Here is a 23,360-nt window from a genome sequence, read left to right as displayed (position 1 = left end):
CGTGGACGATGGTGTAATTCCTTTCATTCAGGACTGAGATCCCCCCAAACCCTCCAGCTAGATCCTTCACCATGGGCGATGGTGTCATTCCCTTCATTCAGGACTAAGATCCCCTGGTGAGATCCTTCTCACTGGACAGTGGTCTCATTCCCTGAACTCAGCACTGAGATTCCCCCGGTGAGACCCTTCTTACTGGACAATGGTGTGATTCCCTGCATTCAGGACTGAGGTTCACCTTGATGATATCATTCTCCCTGCACTTTGGTGTCATTACCTGTGCTTATAACTGAGATCTGCAGTGACTTTTTTTTAGTGCTCCAATTTCCAAATATATCTCATGTTCAGCACTAACAGAAGGAACTCAGGGATTGGCTGACGGTGGACATCCCCATAAAATGGAGGATGCCCCGTCTGCCGACTCATTAATACTTAAGGATGTATTGGGTTTGCGATGGAAGACATTCCACAGGGGCTTCTATTAAAAGCCCAAGCCCTAGTGTGTCATCCACCACACCCTAGCTGCCAATCCCATGTGGGATGACTGCCACTAATTTTCCCCGCTGGCTGAGAAAACTGATAATATCCTGCATGTGCATCATGGCTATTGTTTTTGTTTTATTGAATGAACTACTGCTTTGGGAGTTTGCTACGGAAAAGCAAAAACTATGGCAAGGTAGTGGAACAAATGGTACATGTTCAGCAAACTGCGGTGCCTTCAGTGCATGCTCCCTGCGAAGGTCCACCCCTGGCGGCACCAACTATGGCAGGCAAACCTCTGCCAGTGACGTGCAGGTCAGGCCAGGTTCTAAATGACCCCATAATTCTTCATCTAAAGCAGAGTCCACTTTCCAAGCTTGTCCAGAACTTTAGTTCACTTTGGTCTCCAGCCCACTTGCTGTTGCCTTGTCTCACCTGGTACCAACATTTCTATTTGGGCCAGCCACCCTGCTTCGTGGCGTTACTTGCTTTCCTGAGTCATCGGTACAAAGTCCCCATGCTAAGCCTCTTCAGTAAGAGCTCCCGGGTCTAGCCTAGAAGTTCTGTCACCTTCAAGGACCTCAGTCTGCATTACAGCTAGAAATCCCTGTCTGGAACCTTCCATAAATGGTCACATAGCTGGGGGGCTGCTTGCCCCCCATCACCCAGCTTTGCCTCTGCACCATCTTGGGAGACCTCGAGACTCGGATGACAAGGGTCAGTTTGTGATGTCCCACTCCCACCACTAAGCCTCCATCATTTCCCCAGCCTGGGTCTCTGCACTAAGGATTTTATCACTCTGATTTCAAGCTTTTATTGTTTATTTGGAATATACTGTGAACGTGAAAAGTTACCTGTTCTAACCAGTGTGTGTTTGTCAAACAAATGTTAATATTCAACGGGATGCTCACCTAGAGACATTTGGTTCGTTTTATGCTGACTTTGTGCTGTAGGGCCTGGGACCTTTTGCTCACCCATCTCAGTTGAGGTCAATGGCTGAAAAGTGTCTTTCGCTTGGCATTCCTTGGGGGGCCTGCAAAGCTGATGTTATTCCAATACCCCACATGATGAGATAGCTAGAAATAAGGGCCTTCTGGAAGGATATTATATAGAATAAATCAAACTGGATACAAGTGTATATGTTCTAATATTTATTTGGATCCTCAGGTGTTCAGGCAACCATCGCACATTATCAGTGCTCCTGCAGGTCCTAAAATGATGAAAGTGGGGTGAAATGAAATATATTCATACAAGACCCAGAAGATTAGTGAAATGATTAAAAAAATGTTGTCTAGAACAGAATTTGAACTTCATAACAGTCTTACAAGAAAGTAGGTCAGACCACATTTTAAGCTAACACACCTTATGTTATCGGGTGTCAATCACTGCTGGAGGTGCTATATGTAGAATCTTTGGAGGACCACATCTAGAAATGCTTTAGGAAATCCAGCAATCCACTCACACCCACCACTTGTGCCTGCAAGGGAGGACTGATGGTCCTCCTAGCAGGATAGGTGGTAGAGCACTGGGCAGTGTGAGACTTTGCACATTGAAAAGCTCATGTTGAAGAATGTATAGCATCTGCGTACCTGAGGGCCGACAGCCTCATTGCTCATGTGCGGGAGTGAAACCGTCTAGTGCTTCTGAGCCTTAGGATCTTCTTCCTCTTAGGGTCTGTCTGTTGGTGTTGCATGCACTGCATTTACTTTACACTACCTCTTGCAGGTTTGTAATGATGTAAGAAAATTATTAATAATAATATCAGCATACTCTGTCTCTTCTCTACAGTTTGTGTCTTGCTTGGTAGAGCTCAAGGAAATTCTTCAAAAAGAAATTTGTCGGAAGTTGGCGCAACTTGGGCAAGATATCTCTAACCCAAACTTGAGTGACGTTTCTTTGTCAGACATTGAGTCCAGGTTTGTACACCTGCTGTGGCGTTGTGTTTGAGGGTGTATTTTTGAGGTGAGTTATTGATTCAAGAAAGATGCATCGGATTAGTAGAAAGTGATACAAAAGGGGTTAAAACTTGTGCATGAGCAGTCTAAGAAATACTCACTACACACTAGGAAATTAGCCACATTCTGAAAAATGAAAGATGGGCTCAATAAACTGCAGGGCTTCTTGCATCTTTGCCTTGGGATTATACTAACAACCTAAACGACATTCGGTGTTAGAGCTCCGGGCAGTACTAGATTCATTTTAATGAAGTTGCTTACGCTGATGGGGAATTACCTGTTTCTAGTTTTGTTCATCATAAACAATGCATTTTACTAAAGATAGTTCACAAATCATGTATCAGCAGATCCTGCTGTACAAAACCTGCTAGTGTCTGCTCACCGAAGGGCTGTATACTACGTGCAGCGTGGCAGTGTCTGCTCACCTAAGGGCTGTATGCTACGTGCAACGTGGCAGCGTCTGCTCACCTAAGGGCTGTATGCTACATGCAGCGTGGCAGCGTCTGCTCACCTAAGGGCTGTATACTACCTGCAGCGTGGCAGCATCTGTTCACCTAAGGGCTGTATACTACATGCAGCGTGGCGGCGTCTGCTCACCTAAGGGCTGCATACTACCTGCAGCGTGGCAGCGTCTGCTCACCTAAGGGCTGTATACTACATGCAGCGTGGCAGCGTCAGCTCACCTAAAGGCTGTATACTACATGCAGCCTGGCAGCGTCTGCATGCAGCCTGGCAGCGTCTGCTCACCTAAGGGCTGTATACTAAATGCAGCCTGGCAGCGTCTGCTCACCTAAGGGCTGTATACTACCTGCAGCGTGGCAGCATCTTCTCACCTAAGGGCTGTATACTACATGCAGCATGGCAGCGTCTTCTCACCTAAGGGCTGTATACTACATGCAGCGTGGCAGCGTCTGCTCACCTAAGGGCTGTATACTACCTGCAGCGTGGCAGCGTCTGCTCACCTAAGGGCTGTATACTACCTGCAGCGTGGCAGCGTCTGCTCACCTAAGGTCTGTATACTACGTGCAGCGTGGCAGCGTCTGCTCACCTAAGGGCTGTATACTACCTGCAGCGTGGCAGCATCTTCTCATCTAAGGGCTGTATACTACGTGCAGCGTGGCAGCGTCTGCTCACCTAAGGGCTGTATGCTACGTGCAGAGTGGCAGCGTCTGCTCACCTAAGGACTGTATACTACATGCAGCCTGGCAGCATCTGCATGCAGCGTGGCAGCGTCTGCTCACCTAAGGGCTGTATACTACATGCAGCCTGGCAGCGTCTGCTCACCTAAGAGCTGTATACTACCTGCAGCGTGGCAGCATCTGCTCACCTAAGGGCTGTATACTACCTGCAGCGTGGCGGCGTCTGCTCACCTAAGGGCTGTATACTACATGCAGCGTGGCGGCGTCTGCTCACCTAAGGGCTGTATACTACCTGCAGCGTGGCAGCGTCTGCTCATCTAAGGGCTGTATACTACCTGCAGCGTGGCGGCGTCTGCTCACCTAAGGGCTGTATACTACATGCAGCGTGGCGGCGTCTGCTCACCTAAGGGCTGTATTCTACCTGCAGCGTGGTGGCGTCTGCTCACCTAAGGGCTGTATACCACATGCAGCGTGGCGGCGTCTGCTCACCTAAGGGCTGTATACTACGTGCAGCGTGGCAGCGTCTGCTCACCTAAGGACTGTATACTACGTGCAGCGCAGCATCTGCTCACCTAAGGGCTGTATACTACCTGCAGCGGGGCAGCGTCTGCTCACCTAAGGGCTGTATACTTCATGCAGCGTGGCAGCATCTGCTCACCTAAGGGCTGTATACTACATGCAGCGTGGCCGCGTCTGCTCACCTAAGGGCTGTATACTACATGCAGCGTGGCAGCGTGATCTTGATTCATCATGAACATGCAGTGGAATCCCACTAATTTCAAACTCCTCTCTCAATCTTGCAAGACCTGCAAGCGTCGAAAGCGCTTCAAAGCGCGTGATTAAGGTTTGGACCACTCGTGGTGAAGTTAGAGCTGTGGTCTCGACATGCAGCGGCTCAACAATCACAGCTGACCATTTCTTATCTGAAATCAAGGTGGACTCACACACACCTACCCATCCGGCTCCTTCCTCCCTCCAACTGATGAAAGAATTCTGTGGCCCAAAAAGAGAGCCCCTTCAGTATACCACCACTGCTTCCAGTCTACAGCATTTGGAGGCACCACAGTGCAAGCAAGTTTTTACCGCAATAACATTTGGACATCACAGATATTTAGGTGCTAAGTTTAAATAAACAATTGCTAGGCATTGTGCAGTAATGGTCTGTAAGACACGGGGTTAATCCAGCAGTCCTCGGACTCTGAGTTTTCAATAACTATATGCAATTGAATAATTCTGTCTGAGACTTTTATGAATCACAAAAATGGTGTATTTGACAGGTCTACAGTGATCCTTCTCATATTTCTTGAATGAAACGTATGTACACCAATCACAATTCTCTAGGTAGCTCTGGGGGTCATTACGACCCTGGCGGTCTGAGACCGCCAGGGCTAAAGTGGGGTCCGTACCGCCAACAGGCTGGCGGTACGGAGACCTGTATTTCGACCGCGGCGGTAGCTCCGCGGTCGCACCGCCGGGGCTGGCGGTTTCCCGCCGTTTTAGCCCCGGCGGTGATAATCCGCCAGGGCAGCGCTGCAAGCAGCGCTGCCCTGAGGTTATGACTTCCCTACCGCCAGCCTGTTTCTGGCGGTTTGCACCGCTAGGAAGAGGCTGGCGGTAAGGGGAGTCCTGGGGCCCCTGGGCCACAGGCATGGGCAGTGCAGGGGCCCCCTAACAGGGCCCCGTGCAGCTTTTCACTGTCTGCATAGCAGACAGTGAAAAGCGCGACGGGTGCAACTGCACCCGTCGCACGGCCGCATCCCCGCTGGCCCGGCGGGCGTAAACTAGGTTTGCGCCCGCCGGCCCAGCGGGGATGTTGTAATGGGCACCATGGGAGTGCAGCCGCATTGGCGGCCGCATGGCGGTTACAGCTTGGCGGGCAATGTTGTAATGACCCCCTCTATCTTTTTCTTCAAAAGTCACATATAACATTTATATAGAAAAGTTTCAAGCAGAAAAGTGTTCCAAAATGTGAGAAAGATTGGTGTTGCAGTGCTTCTGGAGGTGAGAAGTAGAAGGAAGATACGAACAACACTTGAACAGTAAGCTTGGGAGGCAAACAGACAAACTAAAGTGATGCCTAGTTAGTTGTATACAGAACAGGCATCAAGTTATTTTAATTCCAGTTGCCGGGTCATTATCAGGACAAGGAGAGTAGGTTACACCCTGTATGTTAAAAGGCAAAATATCGGAGTCTTTTAGGGATGTATACATAAAATTCTAATTGAATACCACCACCTACAGGTATGTGCAGGCTTACTTCCTAGGGGCTTGTTGGGAGGTCACCAAGGCATGATTTAACTGCCTGATTGTACTTGCGTGCAGATCCCAATCTGTGCCCAGTGATTCTAATTAACTGTTACCGTGCCCTGAGAAAGTTCAGGTAATCATCATTGGCAGTAAAATGAAAAATTATAAATTATTAACTTACAACCTCATTTTGCCGGATGGGGTTACTGCATCACAAACGTGACGGATATCCCGTCCACCGTATTACGATCCATTATATCCTATGGAAATCGTAATACGGTGCACAGGATATCCGTCACGGTTGTGACGGAGGAGCCCGTCCGCCAAACTCTAAATCAGGCCCTCAGTCTTGGAGCCTAGAAGTTCACTTACAAACAGAAGTGTTGGTATCTGGGTCAGATTGACCCACATAATACTCCATAAAGTATTGGAGATTCCAGGTCACATAAGATGTGGCAAAGACAAAGACTTGGGAAGCATAATAAATCCTAGATATTCGCAGGTTGAGCGGGAAATAGCTTATACAAACGATTGACTCGAGGTATGTATGTGTGAGGCTGCCGGCATCTTAGGTTCCTTTCTGTACATTGCAACACTGTTACTTTCTGCTTGAGCAGAGTGGACGCCTGTGGACTCTGCCCGCGGTTCAGTTTTACCACTGTGATAGTTGGGTCGGGTCGGGAGAGCCATGATGACGGTGATTGGAACATCCCCGGATTTCGACAGCTCTCCCATACAGCCCTTTTCTAAATACACCAGAAGTCCTGGATGTCTCTTGACTAATAGATACTTGCATGGCATTGTTCACTGCATTCTCTTGAATGACAGCATCACTGTCAGACATGTTTGCCATATCTGCTCCCACTTCAAATCTCGCCTTGTCTCAGAAAACGACGTTATCTTCCAGTATGTTCTTAGGACGTCATTTATAAAAACCTAAATATGATCCTGATCTAGCGAGGAATTCATGTGCTAGGCCATTGAGCCCATTGAGAGCGTGCTGTACCCCAGCACCATTCTGCTTTCCACAGCCAGAAGGTGTCTGGCATTTTCAGCCTCCTATAAAACAATTCAATTAGGTATGAATATTCTGACAAGGGTTATGCCTTGGCTTGTGCAGGAACATTTTGAACATGTGCTATAGTTGTACAAGGGTCAGCTGTTTGTGAAGGACGTTAACTTGAGGCTGTTCCCTCTGACCCACAGTCACTATCTCTCATACAGGTTCACCTGCCTCCATACCTGCTGCGTAAATTAAACTCACTGTAACTTAAACAAATCTTCACTTGTTCCTCAGCTCTGGATCACTCATAGATTCTAAAATGATACCACCACTGGCCTTAAATGACTTGAAACATCTACCTCAGGAAATCACTAACCCAGCCATACCCAGCGGCAGGGACACAGGGTGCATGCCATCATACATGATGGGATCATTCATAGATTCACAAGCTTGAATACTCCCCTGCTGTCAGGCTGGGAGCCCTCTGCACATATTGTTGAGATGCAATTTGTCTCAACACGCCAAAACGACTTTGAGGGACAGTGAACGGTGTTTAGCTTCAATTCTACTCTAGGACCAAGGAAGGTCTCTACCATCGACCCCAGGAGAAAAAGAAAAACAGACTTTGGAATTCCACACACGTCCTTAAAGTCCTCAGGGAAGTTTCTGCGAGGCCTACATCTTCTGAGCCTGCTCAGAAGTTTGTTTTCTGGTCACCCACATAAGGAGGATGACTGGCACAAGGATAAGTAGCAGGGTGGCAGAGAAAAAGATGGCCAACATTCCGCTCATAGAAAGGGCATTTGCATTGCGATTCCTCGAAAACATGCCTAAAATAAAAAATCAAGGATTCGGGCATCGCCGAGATCGTCAATGACTATATCATCAGAATATACAGTCGCTGAAATTCCTGTGCTGAAGCCACATTTAGTTGTGAGTACACCAAAAGATGTTGGCACAATGCCTTCCACAATCAATTTGCTGGTTCTCCAAATGCCATCTACACCTTATAAGAATGTTTCTGTTTCTTCTTATAAACAAGCAAGAATCTAAGCTGAGGAAAAGGTCTCACCAATTGGACAAGGACATACTCTTCCAGATCAGTGATGTCTGTGATTCCATCACCAATGAGTATGACTACACCACCGTTGGCAACTACACAGTCTATAACTGCATAACAGCTTGATCCGTGGACACTAACATATCATCGACAACTCCTTTATCCTTGATGGTGGATCAGTCATCCATACCAACACAGTCGTAGTGACTGTTTCTTCAGCCTTTGTAACACCTATTTAGTTGTGATTCCTCTTCAGTCCTAGTTGGTTAACCTGTAGTTTCTCATCCTCCAGATACACTTCTTCAGTATTCGAGACTCCGGTCAGTGAGATTTCCTCCTTCAGATTTAGAACCTTTTTTCATGGCACAAGAGGATGAACTTTCCTATAGATGTTACTCACAACTGAGACATTCTCATTTAATTGGGGACTTAAAAATAAAAAATGTCACCATAAACTCTGATGAGGACAGTCCTGTGGCAGGAAGAGCTACCGTTAGTGCCTCACAGCCATGGCAAGCGCTGTGACAATCCACAAATGGTGACAGCCACCAAACTTTTTCCCTGATTTCTGCAACTTTGACTGAAAGTGCACTGGACTCCTGCTAAACAGGTCCCTGTGTCTTATCTCTTTCCCTAAAAATGCACAGTCATTTTTCCTTTACTTGCCACTGTAAGTCCCGAGTAAATGGTACCCCTGGTACCAAGGGCATGCAGTACTAAAGGAAGGCCCCTGAGGGCTGCAGCACAGATTGTGCCACCCTCGGGTACTCTCTCACCTGAGCGCACACAGTGCTGCCTTCACAGGCTGCGTGTCTTGGTCCAGAACTAAAATGAAAACACAACATTGCACACAGGCTGTGTGCCCTGTCCCCTGCACAGTGCATACAATATATGTAAGTCATCTCTCTTGCAGGCCTTCCAGCTCGAAAGGCAGGGTGCATTATATTACATGTGAGGGCACACCTGCATGACCAGATATGCCCCTGCTATGTCTTTGACGATTCTCAGACATAGTAAGTGAATGGTGCAGCAGTTTTACATACATGTTCTGGACACTGGTCATTATGAGTTCCCAAGCTACATGATGACTTCACTGACAATAGAGATGTTTGGTATCAAACATCTCGTATTAATAAACCCTCACTGAATCCCGTGAAGGATTTAATAATACATGACTCAGAGGGTGCCTTAAAGGTGCCCCACTGAAACCTACCAACTCCTAGAGTGGGCACTGACTGGTAAGAACCAGTGCAGTCACCTTAGACGAAGGTCTGGCCCCCTGAGGTGAGAGCCAATGCTCTTGAGGGCTCATAACAAAGGCCTTCTCTGGGCAGAGGTGTGACCTCCTCTCCTAGGCAGGATGGACATTCCAGGGCTGGGAGCTTCAAAGGTCTTGCCGCCTTTGTAATGCAACCCAGGAACTCCCCAAATGGTGGAGGAGGCAGAACCTCAGTTCCTGACCCCACTTTTGGCGGCAGGACTGGTGGGAAAATTAGGTAAATTAGGAGGAGTGCCCACTTCATGACAGTCCCACCCCGAGGGTGGAAGAGCTGAAGTGGACACTACTTTCTTAATTCTTCCATCTTGCATGGAAAGAATTAGGCCAATAGGGTCAGAAGGGTGTAGTCACCCTAAAAGTGAGTAGCCCACATGGCTACCACATGGCACTTCCTGTAACACCCTTAAATGTAGTATTTGGGTGACACCCCTGAACCCTGTTGACCTAAGAAGAATCTTACAAAACAGAAGGCACCCAGCAGAGAAGACTGAAGACTGAAGACTCCAACTGACTTGCCCCCAGCCCTACTGTCCTGTCTGCAGCTTTCAAAGAAATGTGCGCCCAGAAGACGACTGTCCTGCACCTCAATGACCTTCAAAGTCTTGGAAGGACTGCCTGCCTTCAATAAAGAACAAGAACTCCAGTGGACAGAGGACCTGTCTAAAAGAAACATCTCCAAAGGAGAAAGAAGTCTTCCTGAGGAACCGCAAAACCGCAGCCTGGAACCACCTCTGCATCCATAGCCCACTGCCCGAGTCCAACTGAAGGTTCCCCAGCACTTCAGACCCAGAGTCCATCGTGGGCTGACCCCTGCCAGACTCTAAATCAACACCTGCAGCCTAAATCTGAGGTCTCCCCGTGACTGGGACCTGCCCAGTAAGCTGTTTCCGATGCCAAAAGTCACCCGTGCACCGAGAGTCCCTGGGCCTTGGAGATATAGACTGTTGGTGTCCCTATGACCCCTGGCATCTTAACTTATCTGGGCATCTGTGGGTTGGCTTCTCCCGGCCCTCTGGATCCACCAGCAGCCCGTTTCTGAAAGTGATCTGCATTGAATAACTTTGGGAGCCGACCCTGTATTTCCACTCTGCACCCGGCTGCCCCTGTGCCACTAAGGGTGTAAGTTTGGTGCTGTCTTGTGACCCCCCTCCTTGTCCTTGCTTCAACACCATGAGATCCACGCATTACCTGTAAGCAGTGCTGCAGCGGATATCCCATGTCTCGATTGGATAGCAGTGGGCGCCCGATGCTGTGTTGGCACACTGCACCCGGCCACCCCTGTGCCGCTGAGGCTGTAAGTTTGATGCTGATTTGTGGCCCCCGGTGCTTGCCTCAATCCCCGTAGAACAACCTCTGACACCGCTTGTCCTTACCTGGGAGCAGCACGTCTTCAGTCCCCCCCCAGTCACCACTGAATAACTTTGGGCACTGACTCTGACTTTGACCTTGGCACTCGGCCACCCCTATGCCGCTGTGGGTGCACACTTGGTACCAACCTGAACCTTGTCCGATGCTAGCCTGAAAGTCTGAAGACTGGGGTTGTAAGTTGTGTACTTAAATGAGAAACTGCATTCTTGTTTCCCTTCCATAGGCTAACATTGAAGACTGAAAATTGCACTGTTGATTTTTGAAACAGCAAATAATTTTTCATTTAAAAACTGCTTACCTTATAACTAAGTTGTTTGGTTCAAAGCACATATAAAAGCAACTGTTATTTTTCTAATGTGGTCTCGGATTTATTAATTGAGTGTGTGTGTCATTTATTGTCTCTCTGAGTACAACAAATGCTTGACTCCTTGATAAGCCTAATTGCTCGCCACCACTTCCACAAAAAGAGCTCTAGACCTATCTCTGTCTGCCCCTGCAGACCTTTGGGGCTCCGCTGGACTCTGCACAGTGTACTTCATGTTAGTGCACTGTATAGAGAGCCAGCTTCCTACAATATGGGACGGAGCTACCCGAAATGGATAAGAAATACAAAGCTCCTAGAAGATTTGCCTGCTGTTTTTTTTAAACCAGGTTAAAATAGGTTCATTAGCCCCCTCCCCAGAGGCTGAGAGTAGATCGATGAAACCAACTAATATAGCACCACCTGATAAGGATGGGAAGAAAAGTGGACTCCGTGGAGAGTCAATGTTCTTGCTTGCAACGAATAAAATTGATAATACTTGGCAGCGCTTGCTAGATATGACGGCCAATTATGGCTCAATATTGCCCCATTCATCGACAGGCTCACAGATGACGATAAAGCACAAGCAAAGTCAATTTTGAGAGAAGACCAAATGACTTCTATGTTGATAGATGCAGCTATATATTCATCCGCTCTAGGTTTTAAACAGATGGGTAGTCAGTCCCACAATAATACGTTGATATGTGTGGCAGAAAAACACTTCTTTTGAGCCATGGGTTGGAAGTGTGGGAATAGAAATGCCTTTTGGTGGAACCAGTATTTTTGGGAAAAATGTAGATGACATCTTTTATTTTTTATTTTTAAATCTGTTTATTAAACTTGATACAAAACAAGGCACAAAGGTATCAGTACTTTACATATGATTTGGTGGGAAAACGCCCATCCACTCTCCAAATGCTTTTCTGAGCATTTGTACATTACTTTGCACAACATTGCTATATTTTAGTGTACTGGATTTCCTTAAACATTATATAACTGATAACATTTGACATGAAGATATATTATTCTAAAATATATATGTTGGCGTCAATTATTATAGTGAAGGCATATAACTGTACAGGCTCTAAAGGGCTACCTTTGCATATGTGCGCTTTGGTATGGGGGTATAGCAGTATCATGGAGCGGCTGATGAGTAGGTATAATATGGGCAAGGCTTGATGATACAATATCTTGGGGTTGTTTAGGGCAAACTCAATTATTATGAATAATTTTAGTAATGGCGTATCCTGAGAATTTTGAAGGGGCTGATTCATGGTGGGTATTTGTCATCTCTGGATTCAATTCTAACTACAAAGAGGTCCCAGCTTTCAGTCCCGTTCTGTATCTGGCCTCTATGTTGTAATTGCCTCAGGGTTTGAGATTCCGCCAGTGTGTAATCGTGTAGGTCTCGTAGCCAAAGGGTGTGGCGAGGGGCATTTGGGGCCTTCCAATGTGTAGCTATCAGGCGCTTGTATGTCACGAATGCTAAATCTAAAAACTTGTGAGTGTGTTTATCATTTTTTGTGCGGTGTCGTATATTGAGCAGGCAGGATTCCGGAGTAGGGGTAAGTGTCTGGCCTATCCGGTCTGCGATTGTAGCAACTATTTGGTTCCAACCAGTGTTGATCGTGTGACATTCCCAAACCATATGGTAAAAGGTTGCTGCAGGGGTAGCGCATCTTGGACATATGGAGTTAGCTCCTGGGTATATTTTATGGATACGGGCAGGGGAAAGATATGCATGATGCACATAATTAAATTGCGTGTATCTTAGTCTGAAGTTGCGAGATACGGACTTAATCGAGGTGAGGGCTGTGTCCCAGGATTTTTGTGCTATTGGTACAGGAAGGGCAGAATCCCAGCGAAGCTTGACCTGGGTTAGAGCTTTGCAGCTATTTGTTAGGAGTATTTTGTATAATGTGGTAACAACGCGTTTTGCTTCCCCCATAGAGAGTATTGTAGTGAGTAGGAGGGATTCGTTTGGCTCGTTATGTCCGCAGCCCCATATGTTACGTAGGAGATTAGTTATGGCATTGAATGTCAAAAAGGCACGTGGTTGCATTATCTCCGCAGCTACCAGTTCTGTAAACTTGATTGCTCTGGAGTCCTTATATAGGTCTCCTGTGTTCAGAGTATTAACTGCCCGTACATCATGATGAGAGGATAGAGCGTGGATGCCCGGCAACTGTATTACTGGAATTAGGGGAGAGTAGGGGAGGGGCTGCTTTTTGCCCTGTATGTATCCCTTCCAGCAGTGTCTAGCCGAGTCTAGCAGGGGAGTGTTACGTAGTAGGTGAGGGAGCCCTGTTAATAGCCATGTCAGTATCGTTGTTGGAGTTATATAAGCCACCATTGCTGTAGACTCTGCATTGGACGGCTCGTTGAGCCATTTAGTGACCCATTGAAGTTGGGCTGCTGCATAATATAGCTCCATGTTCGGCATGCCCAAACCACCCTCCGCTTGTGGATATTGTGTGGTGGCTAGGGCTACTCTGCGTCTGTCTCTGCCCCATAGCAGGTCAGTTAATAGGGAATGCACTTTGTGGAAAAACGAGCGTGGTAAAGACAGCGGAAGTGCAGAGAAATAATATAAGAATCTTGGTAATATTAGCATTTTAACTATTGCTATCCGGCCCATAGGCGATAAGGGCAAGGAGCTCCAAAATGTCAAGGAGCCACGGGTAGAGCGAAGCAGCCTGTCAAGGTTACCTTCTTTTAGGTCTGACATAGAATGATATACTTGAACACCCAAGTATTTGAAGGTTTGGTGCGACCATGGTAGTTGATGCATGGGGAGGGATGCTCGACGTTCAGGGGGCAAGCAAGTAAGAGGGAAGATACAGGATTTAGACCAATTCACATGTAATCCAGATACAAGAGCAAACTTATTCAGTATATGCATTATCTTAGACAGGGAGACAGAGTGATTACGTAAATATACCAGGGCATCGTCCGCGTACAAGGATATTATGTGATATGTGTCAAACTCCCTTATGCCCCATTTGTGCGCGCCGCTTCTAAGTTTAATTGCAAGTGGTTTCATAGCTATTGCAAACAGCAGTGGTGAGAGCGGGCAGCCCTGTCTGGTTCCTCTTTTCACTGGAAAGGCCTCCGACACTACCTGACCGTTTTTAACTCGGGCTGTTGGTTTGGAATATAGTGTAGCAATCCAGTTAATGAAGCCACTCCGGAATCTGAACACCTTGAGGGCACTGAATAGGTATTCCCATCCCAGTGTATCGAACGCCTTCTCTATGTCTAGTGACACAGTCACACTATCTGGATCAGTGGTATTGTGCATGATACGGATTAGGCGCCTTATATTGAGAAAAGTGTTTCTTCCCGGGATAAATCCCGACTGGTCCGGGTGTACTAAGTGTGGCAAGTGGGGAAGCAATCTGTTTGCTAGGATTTTCCCTAGAAGTTTGCAGTCAGTGTTCAGTAGCGAAAGTGGTCTATATGATCTGACGTCCAGTGGGTCTCGCCCCGGTTTGAGCAGGACCACTATTAGTGCTTCCCTCATAGAGTCTGGCAATTGTTTTCTATTGCATGCTTCGTTAAACACCTTCAACAGAGGCTGTAATAAATGATTGCTGTGCGAGTTGTAATTTTCTGGTGGTAGACCGTCAGTGCCAGGAGACTTGCCGCGTGCCATCTGAGAGAGGGCCAAGCGAAGCTCCTCCATGGTAATGGGGCCGTCTAGGACATCAGCGTTGTTGACGATGTTCGAATTTTGGGGAATCTGGGCTAGAAATTCGGACAATTGTTGTTCTGTAGGGGGGATAGAGGATTGATACAACATGTGATAGTACGTATAGAAGGCTTTGTTAATGTCCGTTTGAGTGTTAACCACCATCCCTGTTTGCAATTTGATAGCTCCTATCGGCGATGATTTCGGTGATTGCCGCACTAACCATGCTAGGAGTTTGCCCGATCTGTCCCCCTCGGCATGTTGTCTCATTTTAAAATGTCTATAATTGTGCCTGCTAAGACTGTCATCTGTTTCTCTGTATTTTGCTTTCAGTGATATTAGCGTTTCTGTTGGGGTTTTATTTGTTGTGACTTCAGTCTCCGCCTTTTGTATTTTGGCTTCCAGTTTTAGTAGCTCTGAAGCCAGCATTTTCTTAATGCCCACCGACGCTGCCAGACAGTGTCCTCTAATTACCACTTTATGTGCGTCCCACTCGGTGGCTCGGGTTGGTGTTGTATTTTTATTTAGAGAGAAATAGGTCGATAGGCATGTGGCCAATTCAGTGTTGAAGGGAGGGTCAGTCAGGGCGTCTGGTTGCAGGCGCCATGTTGGGATGCTGGCATGTATGTATCCCCATAGCAATATGGAGTAGTGTGGGTTATGATCTGATATAGTGCGGGTTAGGTAGCCAGACGAAGTTACCTTTGGGATTATGCTAGGTGTAACAAAGAACATATCCAGCCTGGTGTAGAGTTTATGCACTGGTGAGTAGAACGAGTACTCACGTAGTGTGGGATGTGAAGTTCTCCAAATTTCGCTTAGCCCGTTATTAGAAGCCCAGTCCAATAGTTCAAGCGATGCTCGTTTAGCCGGGGTGCGATCCAGCGGGGGGGTAGAGCGATCTTTCAGGATATCTAGAACGCAGTTAAAGTCACCTCCCCATATAGCATCTGTTGCTGGGTCGCTGAGCATGCTGCTGCCCAATGTCCCTAGGAAGTCCCATTGGTTTGTATTAGGAGTATATAATGTTATTAGGGCTAAGGGGCTTCCGTCTAAGGTACCCTCCAGTACTACGTACCGCCCGTTTGGGTCACATTGTTTGCGGGACATAGTGTATGGGACCCCGGGGGCTATCCAGATTACCGCTCCTTTTGCGTATGTCGAAAAGGTGGTCCCATATAATTGGCCTTTCCATTTTGTTTTAGTATTTGCCAACGAGGATTCATCTAAATGTGTCTCTTGCAACATGGCTATTTGAATCTGGTGCCTCCTTAGGTATATATCCAATGTCTTTTGCCCGCGGATGCCATGCCCTTTACATTCCATGTGAGAATTTTATAACTAGCGGTATATCGCTTATTTTGAAGTGCCATGAGATCTAAGTGAGATAAAGTGGGAGGGTACCGCCTGTGATTGCACGAGCCCGATTTTCTTTGTTATTTGATACCTATACATAACATCTAGCCTCTTGACTACTGTGGTGTGAGACCTGCCTTTAAAGTTTACATCGTGATGTGGCGCTCTACAAATAATACATGTCAATACATATAACAGTAAAACGTTCCAATTACCTACAACTATAAGATCTGCTATGTTTAGCAACAATGGCAGTTGTGGTAAAAACAAGGGGGTAACAAAACTTGTCAACTTGGGGTAACTGTCCATATGGAGCGGAGGGTGTTCCATGGCTGCGGGTGATTGAGTGTTTTAGACCCGGCCTATTTACGTATGTTAGTGTCCATGCTAGACAGGAGCGACAACGAGCCGAGCCCACAAAATAAGGAAAGTATTTATGCGATTGCGAATGACGGAATCATCCAGTTAGGAACTGCGGAAGGGGGGGTCTCCATTGTTCAGGGTCCAGGATTTAACAAATGTCATCTGCTGTTCTTGGAGTGAGGTTGGGGCCTCGGGTAGTGTCCGTTGAGTCGGAGTTTAACTCTAGGTCAGGATCTACTTCTGATTGCCCAGATAGAGAAGTCGGTGACGCATTGGCAAAACGCATCGTGGACTGTAGCAATAGCGATCGTTCAACTCGCGATTGTTCAGGGGATGGTTTGTTGTCTTGTTTACTGCGAGGTTTGCGTTTATTCCTCGGGGGGAGGCTTTTGTCCTTAGAGTGTGGAGGGTCAGCTAGGCCTTTTGCATGAAGCCATGTCCATGCGTCTTCAGGAGTAGTGAAAAATAGAGTGCGAGTGTTGTTTTATATACGGAGTTTAGCGGGGAACAACAAGGAGTATTTAATATTGTGTTCTCTTAGATGTTCTTTGATCCGGTAGAATGAGTTTCGTTTTTTTTGTACCTCTGCTGTGTAATCCGGATAGGCGGTTATTTGCGTGCTCTCGAAGTGTATTGGGCCTATTTTTCAAAATAATTGTAGTATTAGGTCTCTGTCACGGTAGTTCAGTAGTTTTGCTATGAGGGGACGTGGATAAGCACCCGGTGGAGGGGGTCTGCCCGGGACCCTGTGGGCGCGTTCTATTGAGAAAAACTTTGGAACATTGTTTTTCAGCACCGATTCAATCAGCCATTGTTCGATAAAGAATTCTGTATTTGGGCCTTCGGCGCGTTTCGGAAATCCCACGAACCGGATGTTATTTCAGCGCGATCTACCTTCGGATTCTTCGGCCCTGCGTTTAAGTGTCTCAACTTCAGTTGTTATAGCACTTAGTCGGGATTTAACCTCCAGCATAGATGGTGTGAGGTGCAACGTGTCTTTTTCCAGCTCAGAGACCTTTTCTGCTAGTGTCTGATGGTCTGCGCGAAGCAGGTTAACATCTTCTGTGATTGAGCCAATCTTCGCTTCCAGTGTTGTTTTAGTGTCAAGTATGGCTTTTCGAACTGTGTTGAGTGCGTTTGTAGTGTCGCTTCCATTTTCTGCAGGGTTTGGCATGTGTCTATAGCCCCGGATGTTAAAGGCGGTTTAGTAGGGTCCATAGTTTCTGGGGGCACACGCAGGATCTTTGGTTTTCCCATCAGGTAGTTCCCGCTCAGTTTTATTACTGCTCTCTGAATTCAGTGTTGTGTTGTCTAATTTTATCACATTGGCAAAGTACTACGGCGCCAGCGGTACATCTCATATGGTGTATAGAAGTCTAACTGCGACACAGTGCTTGAGGGTGTCAAGCGGCCTCCCGTTTTCCCATTGCGCGCTCGCCAGTAGGCGCCAACTAGTTCAGTTGCTTCTGTAGTTTATTTACTCCTGCGTTTCTGTTGATTTTTGTGTTGATGTGACATCAGCTTTTCATGTACCCTCAGACTAGGCACCACTACTCCTCGTTTGGCCCGCCATGATGATCCAACGTGTACCCTCGTGGGCACAGCCCCATATGTCTGTATCACGTTGTTTTAGCCCTCTAAGATCTGTATTCCCTTGTAGCTGGTGGCCTTTCAGGTATGGCCTTGATCAACCAAGAGTTCCACATAGCACTCAGCTCGACACGCCAGGTACCCTACGATTGCAGTCACGTTGGGGCGGGGTCCTCTAGGCTCGATGCCCACAGGGATAATCCTCCACTCACCTCCCTTAGGAAGCTCCGTCGTTCTGCACGAACGCGGCACCGGCCACCTTAGTTCTTCAGCGCTCGCGGCGCTCGGGCGTCTCCCAACGTGAACGCGCGGCGGAAGATGCCGCCCCGGGCGTCCCTCGGATCGGGCGCAAGTCAGGCACCCCGAGCAGCTCCCTCGGCTCTTCGCCCGCCGTCGCCTCCGTCACGTTGGTTCCGCTGCTGGGGGGGGATGATTCTCACCCCCGTGGCGGGTCAAAGCGTCTTTTATCAGGATCCTTATTGTAGGCCGGGTCGGAGCTCCGGATTATACGTCCGACCCGGTCGCCATCTTGGACACGCCCCATGTAGATGACATCTTATAATCAATTAAGATGACAATGATACAGCGCCATCCATGGGGATATTACCGAAGAGTCAATCATCTGGCTGCAGGAGACTCTACAATATGCAATAATTTTTGTCCCTCAAGGAATTATGGATCTTACCTGGAATTCGGCCAGCACAGTCGAAGAAAGAATAATGTGTGCAATAGATTGAGTCGAAGGTGGAGAGCTGAATAATCATCATGCCAGGATGTCAAGAAAAGAACAGACTTAAGCACCTTATGGCCTCCCAACTGTCCGTGGAGGGGGATTCAGTAGTTTCAGCAAAAGCTGAACAAAATCACGACTGACAGATGGGTCTTAGATACTGCAAGAAAGGGTCACACTTTAGAATTTCTCAAAAATCCTTCATATCATCCACCACAAAAAGAGATTCACAAGCACCTCAAGGAACTGAAGCAGGAATTTGAAATATTGTTCTGCAAAAGGCGCAATACAGTATGTACATCAACACCAAAGGTCAAATGTTTTTTTCTTCAGAATTATTTATGTATTAAAAAGATCAGGAGAATGATGTTGTAGCTTGGACTTAAGACAGCTAAACAGATATCTACAGAAACAAAGCTTCAACATGGTCGCTTGGTCACAGGGACATCGTTGTGTTCATTCTGAGCATTCCAAGGAGCCCTTTCTAGCAGCAACGGGCCTAGAAAATTCATACGTCAACATTCCCATTCTTCCAAGGCATAGACAACTCCTTCAGTTTAGTGTGGGGGGAGTGCAATATCAATCCAAGCTGCTATTTTTTGGCCTGAAGTCAGTGGCAAGAATTTTTACCAAGTTACCAGGTTTACTGTTAGCAGCCTGACGTAGGTGTTAGTTTACCCTTTATTAGGTGACTGGCTCATCAAAGCTTCACTTCTGCCACGTGCCACTGAAGCGGTTCTGAAAACATCTCATCATTCAGAACTGGGACTCACTGTCAAATCTGAAAAAAATCTTCTCACTGATGAGGTCACCATTTGGACCTATTCATAAATCTTCTGACCAGCTCTTGTCCTGGAAGACAGCTTTTCTCTACAGGCCACCCAGTCACCCTAGACCATAGAACTCCACTGCGCCCCACTGCTCCCCCACCACTACACTACAACTCACCTGCTTCTTCGCTAGTCCTCTTTCCACTCAGACACTGGAACTCTACTACACCCCACTGTTCCCTCATCTCCACACTACAACTCACCTGTGTCCTCGTTAGTCCCCTGTCCACCCCAGACACTAGAACTGTTCCCCTGCCGCCACACTACAACTCACCTACATCCCTCTAGTCCCTTGTCCACCACCAACACTGGAACTCCACTGCGCCCCACTATTCCCTCGCCACCACACTACAAAAGATCTCTTTGACACAGCCCTGGCGCAGGTCTCATTGACACAGCCCTGGCGCAGGTCTCATTGACACAGCCCTGGCGCAGGTCTCATTGACACAGCCCTGGTGCAGGTCTCATTGACACAGCCCTGGTGCAGGTCTCATTGACACAGCCCTGGCGCAGGTCTCAATAATACAGCCTTGGTGCGCAGCTCATTAATACAGCCCTGGTGCACATCTCATTAATACATCCCTGGTGTAGATCTCATTAATACATACTCGTTGCAGGTCTCATTGATAGAGCCCTGGTGCAGGTCTCATTGATACAGTCCTGGTGCAGGTCTCATTGATACAGCCCTGGTGCGCATCTCATTGATGCAGCCTAGTGCAGTTCTCATTCACACAGCCCTGACGCAGGTCTCACTAATACCGCCCTGGTGCGCAGCTCATTAATATAGCTCGGGTGCATGTCTCATTAATACAGCCCTGGTGCGCATCTCATTGATGCAGCCTAGTGCAGTTCTCATTCACACAGCCCTGACGCGGGTCTCATTAATACCGCCCTGGTGCGCAGCTCATTAATATAGCTCGGGTGCATGTCTCATTAATACAGCCCTGGTTGCACATCTCATTAATACAGCCCTGGTGTAGATCTCATTAATACATCCTCGTTGGAGGTGTCATTGATAGAGCCCTGGTGCAGGTCTCATTGATGCAGCCCTGGTGCAGGTCTCATTGGTACAGCCCTGGTGGAGATCTCATTGATACAGCTCTAGTGCACATCTCATTAATACAGCCCTGGTGTAGATCTCATTAATACATCCTCGTTGGAGGTGTCATTGATAGAGCCTGGTGCATGGCTCATTGATACAGCCCTGGTGCAGGTCTCTTTGATACACCCTGGTACAGATCTCATTGATACAGCCCTGGTGCAGATCTCATTGATACAGTCATTGATACAGCCCTGGTGCACATCTCATTGATACAGTCATTGATACAGCCCTGGTGCACATCTCATTGGTACAGCCCTGGTGCAGGTCTCATTGATAAAGCCCTGTGCAGATCTCATTGATACAGCCCTGGTGCATGTCTCTTTGGTACAGCCCTGGTGCATGTCTCTTTGGTACAGCCCTGGTGCATGTCTCTTTGGTACAGCTCTGGTGCACATCTCATTGGTACAGCATGGTGCACGTCTCATTGATATAGCCCTGGTGCACATCTCATTTGTACAGCCCTGGTGCAGGTCTCATTCGTACAGCCTGGTGCAGGTCTCATTGATAGAGCCCTGGTGCAGATCTCATTGATATAGCCCTGGTGCAGGTCTCATTCGTACAGCCTGGTGCAGATTTCATTGATAGAGACCTGGTGCAGATCTCATTGACACAGCCCTGGTGCAGGTCTCATTGACACAGCCCTGGTGCAGGTCTCATTGACACAGCCCTGGTGCAGGTCTCATTGACACAGCCCTGGTGCAGGTCTCAATAATACAGCCCTGGTGTGCAGCTCATTAATACAGCCCTGATGCACATCTCATTAATACACCTCTGGTGTAGATCTCATTAATACATCCTCGTTGCAGGTCTCATTGATAGAGCCCTGGTGCAGGTCTCATTCACACAGCCCTGGTGCAGGTCTCATTCACACAGCCCTGACACAGGTCTCACTAATACCGCCCTTGTGCGCAGCTCATTAATATAGCTCGGGTGCACATCTCATTAATACAGCCCTGGTGTAGATCTCATTAATACATCCTCGTTGGAGGTGTCATTGATAGAGCCTGGTGCAGGTCTCTTTGATACAGTCCTGGTGCAGGTCTCATTGATACAGCCCTGGTACAGATCTCATTGATACACCCTGGTACAGATCTCATTGATACAGCCCTGGTGCACATCTCATTAATACAGCCCTGGTGTAGATCTCATTAATACATCCTCGTTGGAGGTGTCATTGATAGAGCATGGTGCAGGTCTCTTTGATACAGCCCTGGTGCAGGTCTCATTGGTACAGCCCTGGTGGAGATCTCATTGATACAGTCATTGATACAGCCCTGGTGCACATCTCATTGGTACAGCCCTGGTGCACATCTCATTGGTACAGCATGGTGCACGTCTCATTGATAGAGCCCTGGTGCACATCTCATTGGTACAGCATGGTGCATGTCTCATTGATAGAGCCCTGGTGCACATCTCATTCGTACAGCCCTGGTGCAGGTCTCATTGATAGAGCCCTGGTGCAGATCTCATTAATACATCCTCGTTGGAGGTGTCATTGATAGAGCCTGGTGCAGGTCTCTTTGATACAGTCCTGGTGCAGGTCTCATTGATACAGCCCTGGTACAGATCTCATTGATACAGCCCTGGTGCACATCTCATTAATACACCTCTGGTGTAGATCTCATTAATACATCCTCGTTGCAGGTCTCATTGATAGAGCCCTGGTGCAGGTCTCATTCACACAGCCCTGGTGCAGGTCTCATTCACACAGCCCTGACACAGGTCTCATTAATACCGCCCTTGTGCGCAGCTCATTAATATAGCTCGGGTGCACATCTCATTAATACAGCCCTGGTGTAGATCTCATTAATACATCCTCGTTGGAGGTGTCATTGATAGAGCCTGGTGCAGGTCTCTTTGATACAGTCCTGGTGCAGGTCTCTTTGATACAGTCCTGGTGCAGGTCTCTTTGATACAGCCCTGGTACAGATCTCATTGATACAGCCCTGGTACAGATCTCATTGATACAGCCCTGGTACAGATCTCATTGATACAGCCCTGGTACAGATCTCATTGATACAGCCCTGGTGCACATCTCATTAATACAGCCCTGGTGTAGATCTCATTAATACATCCTCGTTGGAGGTGTCATTGATAGAGCATGGTGCAGGTCTCTTTGATACAGCCCTGGTGCAGGTCTCTTTGATACAGCCCTGGTACAGATCTCATTGATACAGTCATTGATACAGCCCTGGTGCACATCTCATTGGTACAGCCCTGGTGCACATCTCATTGGTACAGCATGGTGCACGTCTCATTGATAGAGCCCTGGTGCACATCTCATTGGTACAGCATGGTGCACGTCTCATTGATAGAGCCCTGGTGCACATCTCATTGGTACAGCATGGTGCATGTCTCATTGATAGAGCCCTGGTGCACATCTCATTCGTACAGCCCTGGTGCAGGTCTCATTGATAGAGCCCTGGTGCAGATCTCATTGGTACAGCCCTGGTGCAGGTCTAATTTGTACAGCCATGGTGCAGGTCTCATTGATACAGCCCTGGTGCACATCTCATTCGTACAGCCCTGGTGCACATCTCATTGATACAGCCCTGGTGCAGGTCTCATTGGAAGAAGCAGCACCAAGAGTTTTAACCTCTATCACTTTCTTTTCACAGCACCAGTGGGTCCAACAGCTCAGAGTCTGATGGTCTGCCTGCGCACTTACTGGTTATAGCCCAGAAGGTAAGGCCCCCTCTGTCTCACTACCATGAAGAACGAAGTGGCTGTAAGTGTTGTGTGAGTGTTTGGGCACTTTGGATTTTATTTACGTATGTGTTCTGGTTGTACGTGCTGGTCTTTACTTTCAAGGAGAGCCCAAGCATCTTGTCAAGACATGTACACATGCGATTAAATAATACGCAGGAAC

General features: G+C 47.6%; 1 protein-coding gene across 2 annotated transcripts in view; it reads left to right on the top strand.

Moving 5' to 3' along the window:
- The window catches only part of AGBL2 (AGBL carboxypeptidase 2), a 466,988-nt gene that overhangs the window by 225,427 nt on the left and 218,201 nt on the right, over positions 1-23,360 (top strand). For both annotated transcript variants that reach the window (XM_069221603.1, XM_069221604.1), the window contains exons 12-13: positions 2,266-2,393; positions 23,110-23,176. In XM_069221603.1, coding sequence (XP_069077704.1) covers positions 2,266-2,393; positions 23,110-23,176 — 195 coding nt within the window. The remainder of the gene's footprint in view (positions 1-2,265; positions 2,394-23,109; positions 23,177-23,360) is intronic.

Source organism: Pleurodeles waltl, chromosome 3_1 (genome assembly GCF_031143425.1).
Source record: "Pleurodeles waltl isolate 20211129_DDA chromosome 3_1, aPleWal1.hap1.20221129, whole genome shotgun sequence".
Classification (NCBI taxonomy): Eukaryota; Metazoa; Chordata; class Amphibia; order Caudata; family Salamandridae; genus Pleurodeles; species Pleurodeles waltl.
The sequence above is the reverse complement of the archived record's forward strand: the minus strand, read 5'-3'. Positions and strand labels throughout refer to the sequence as shown.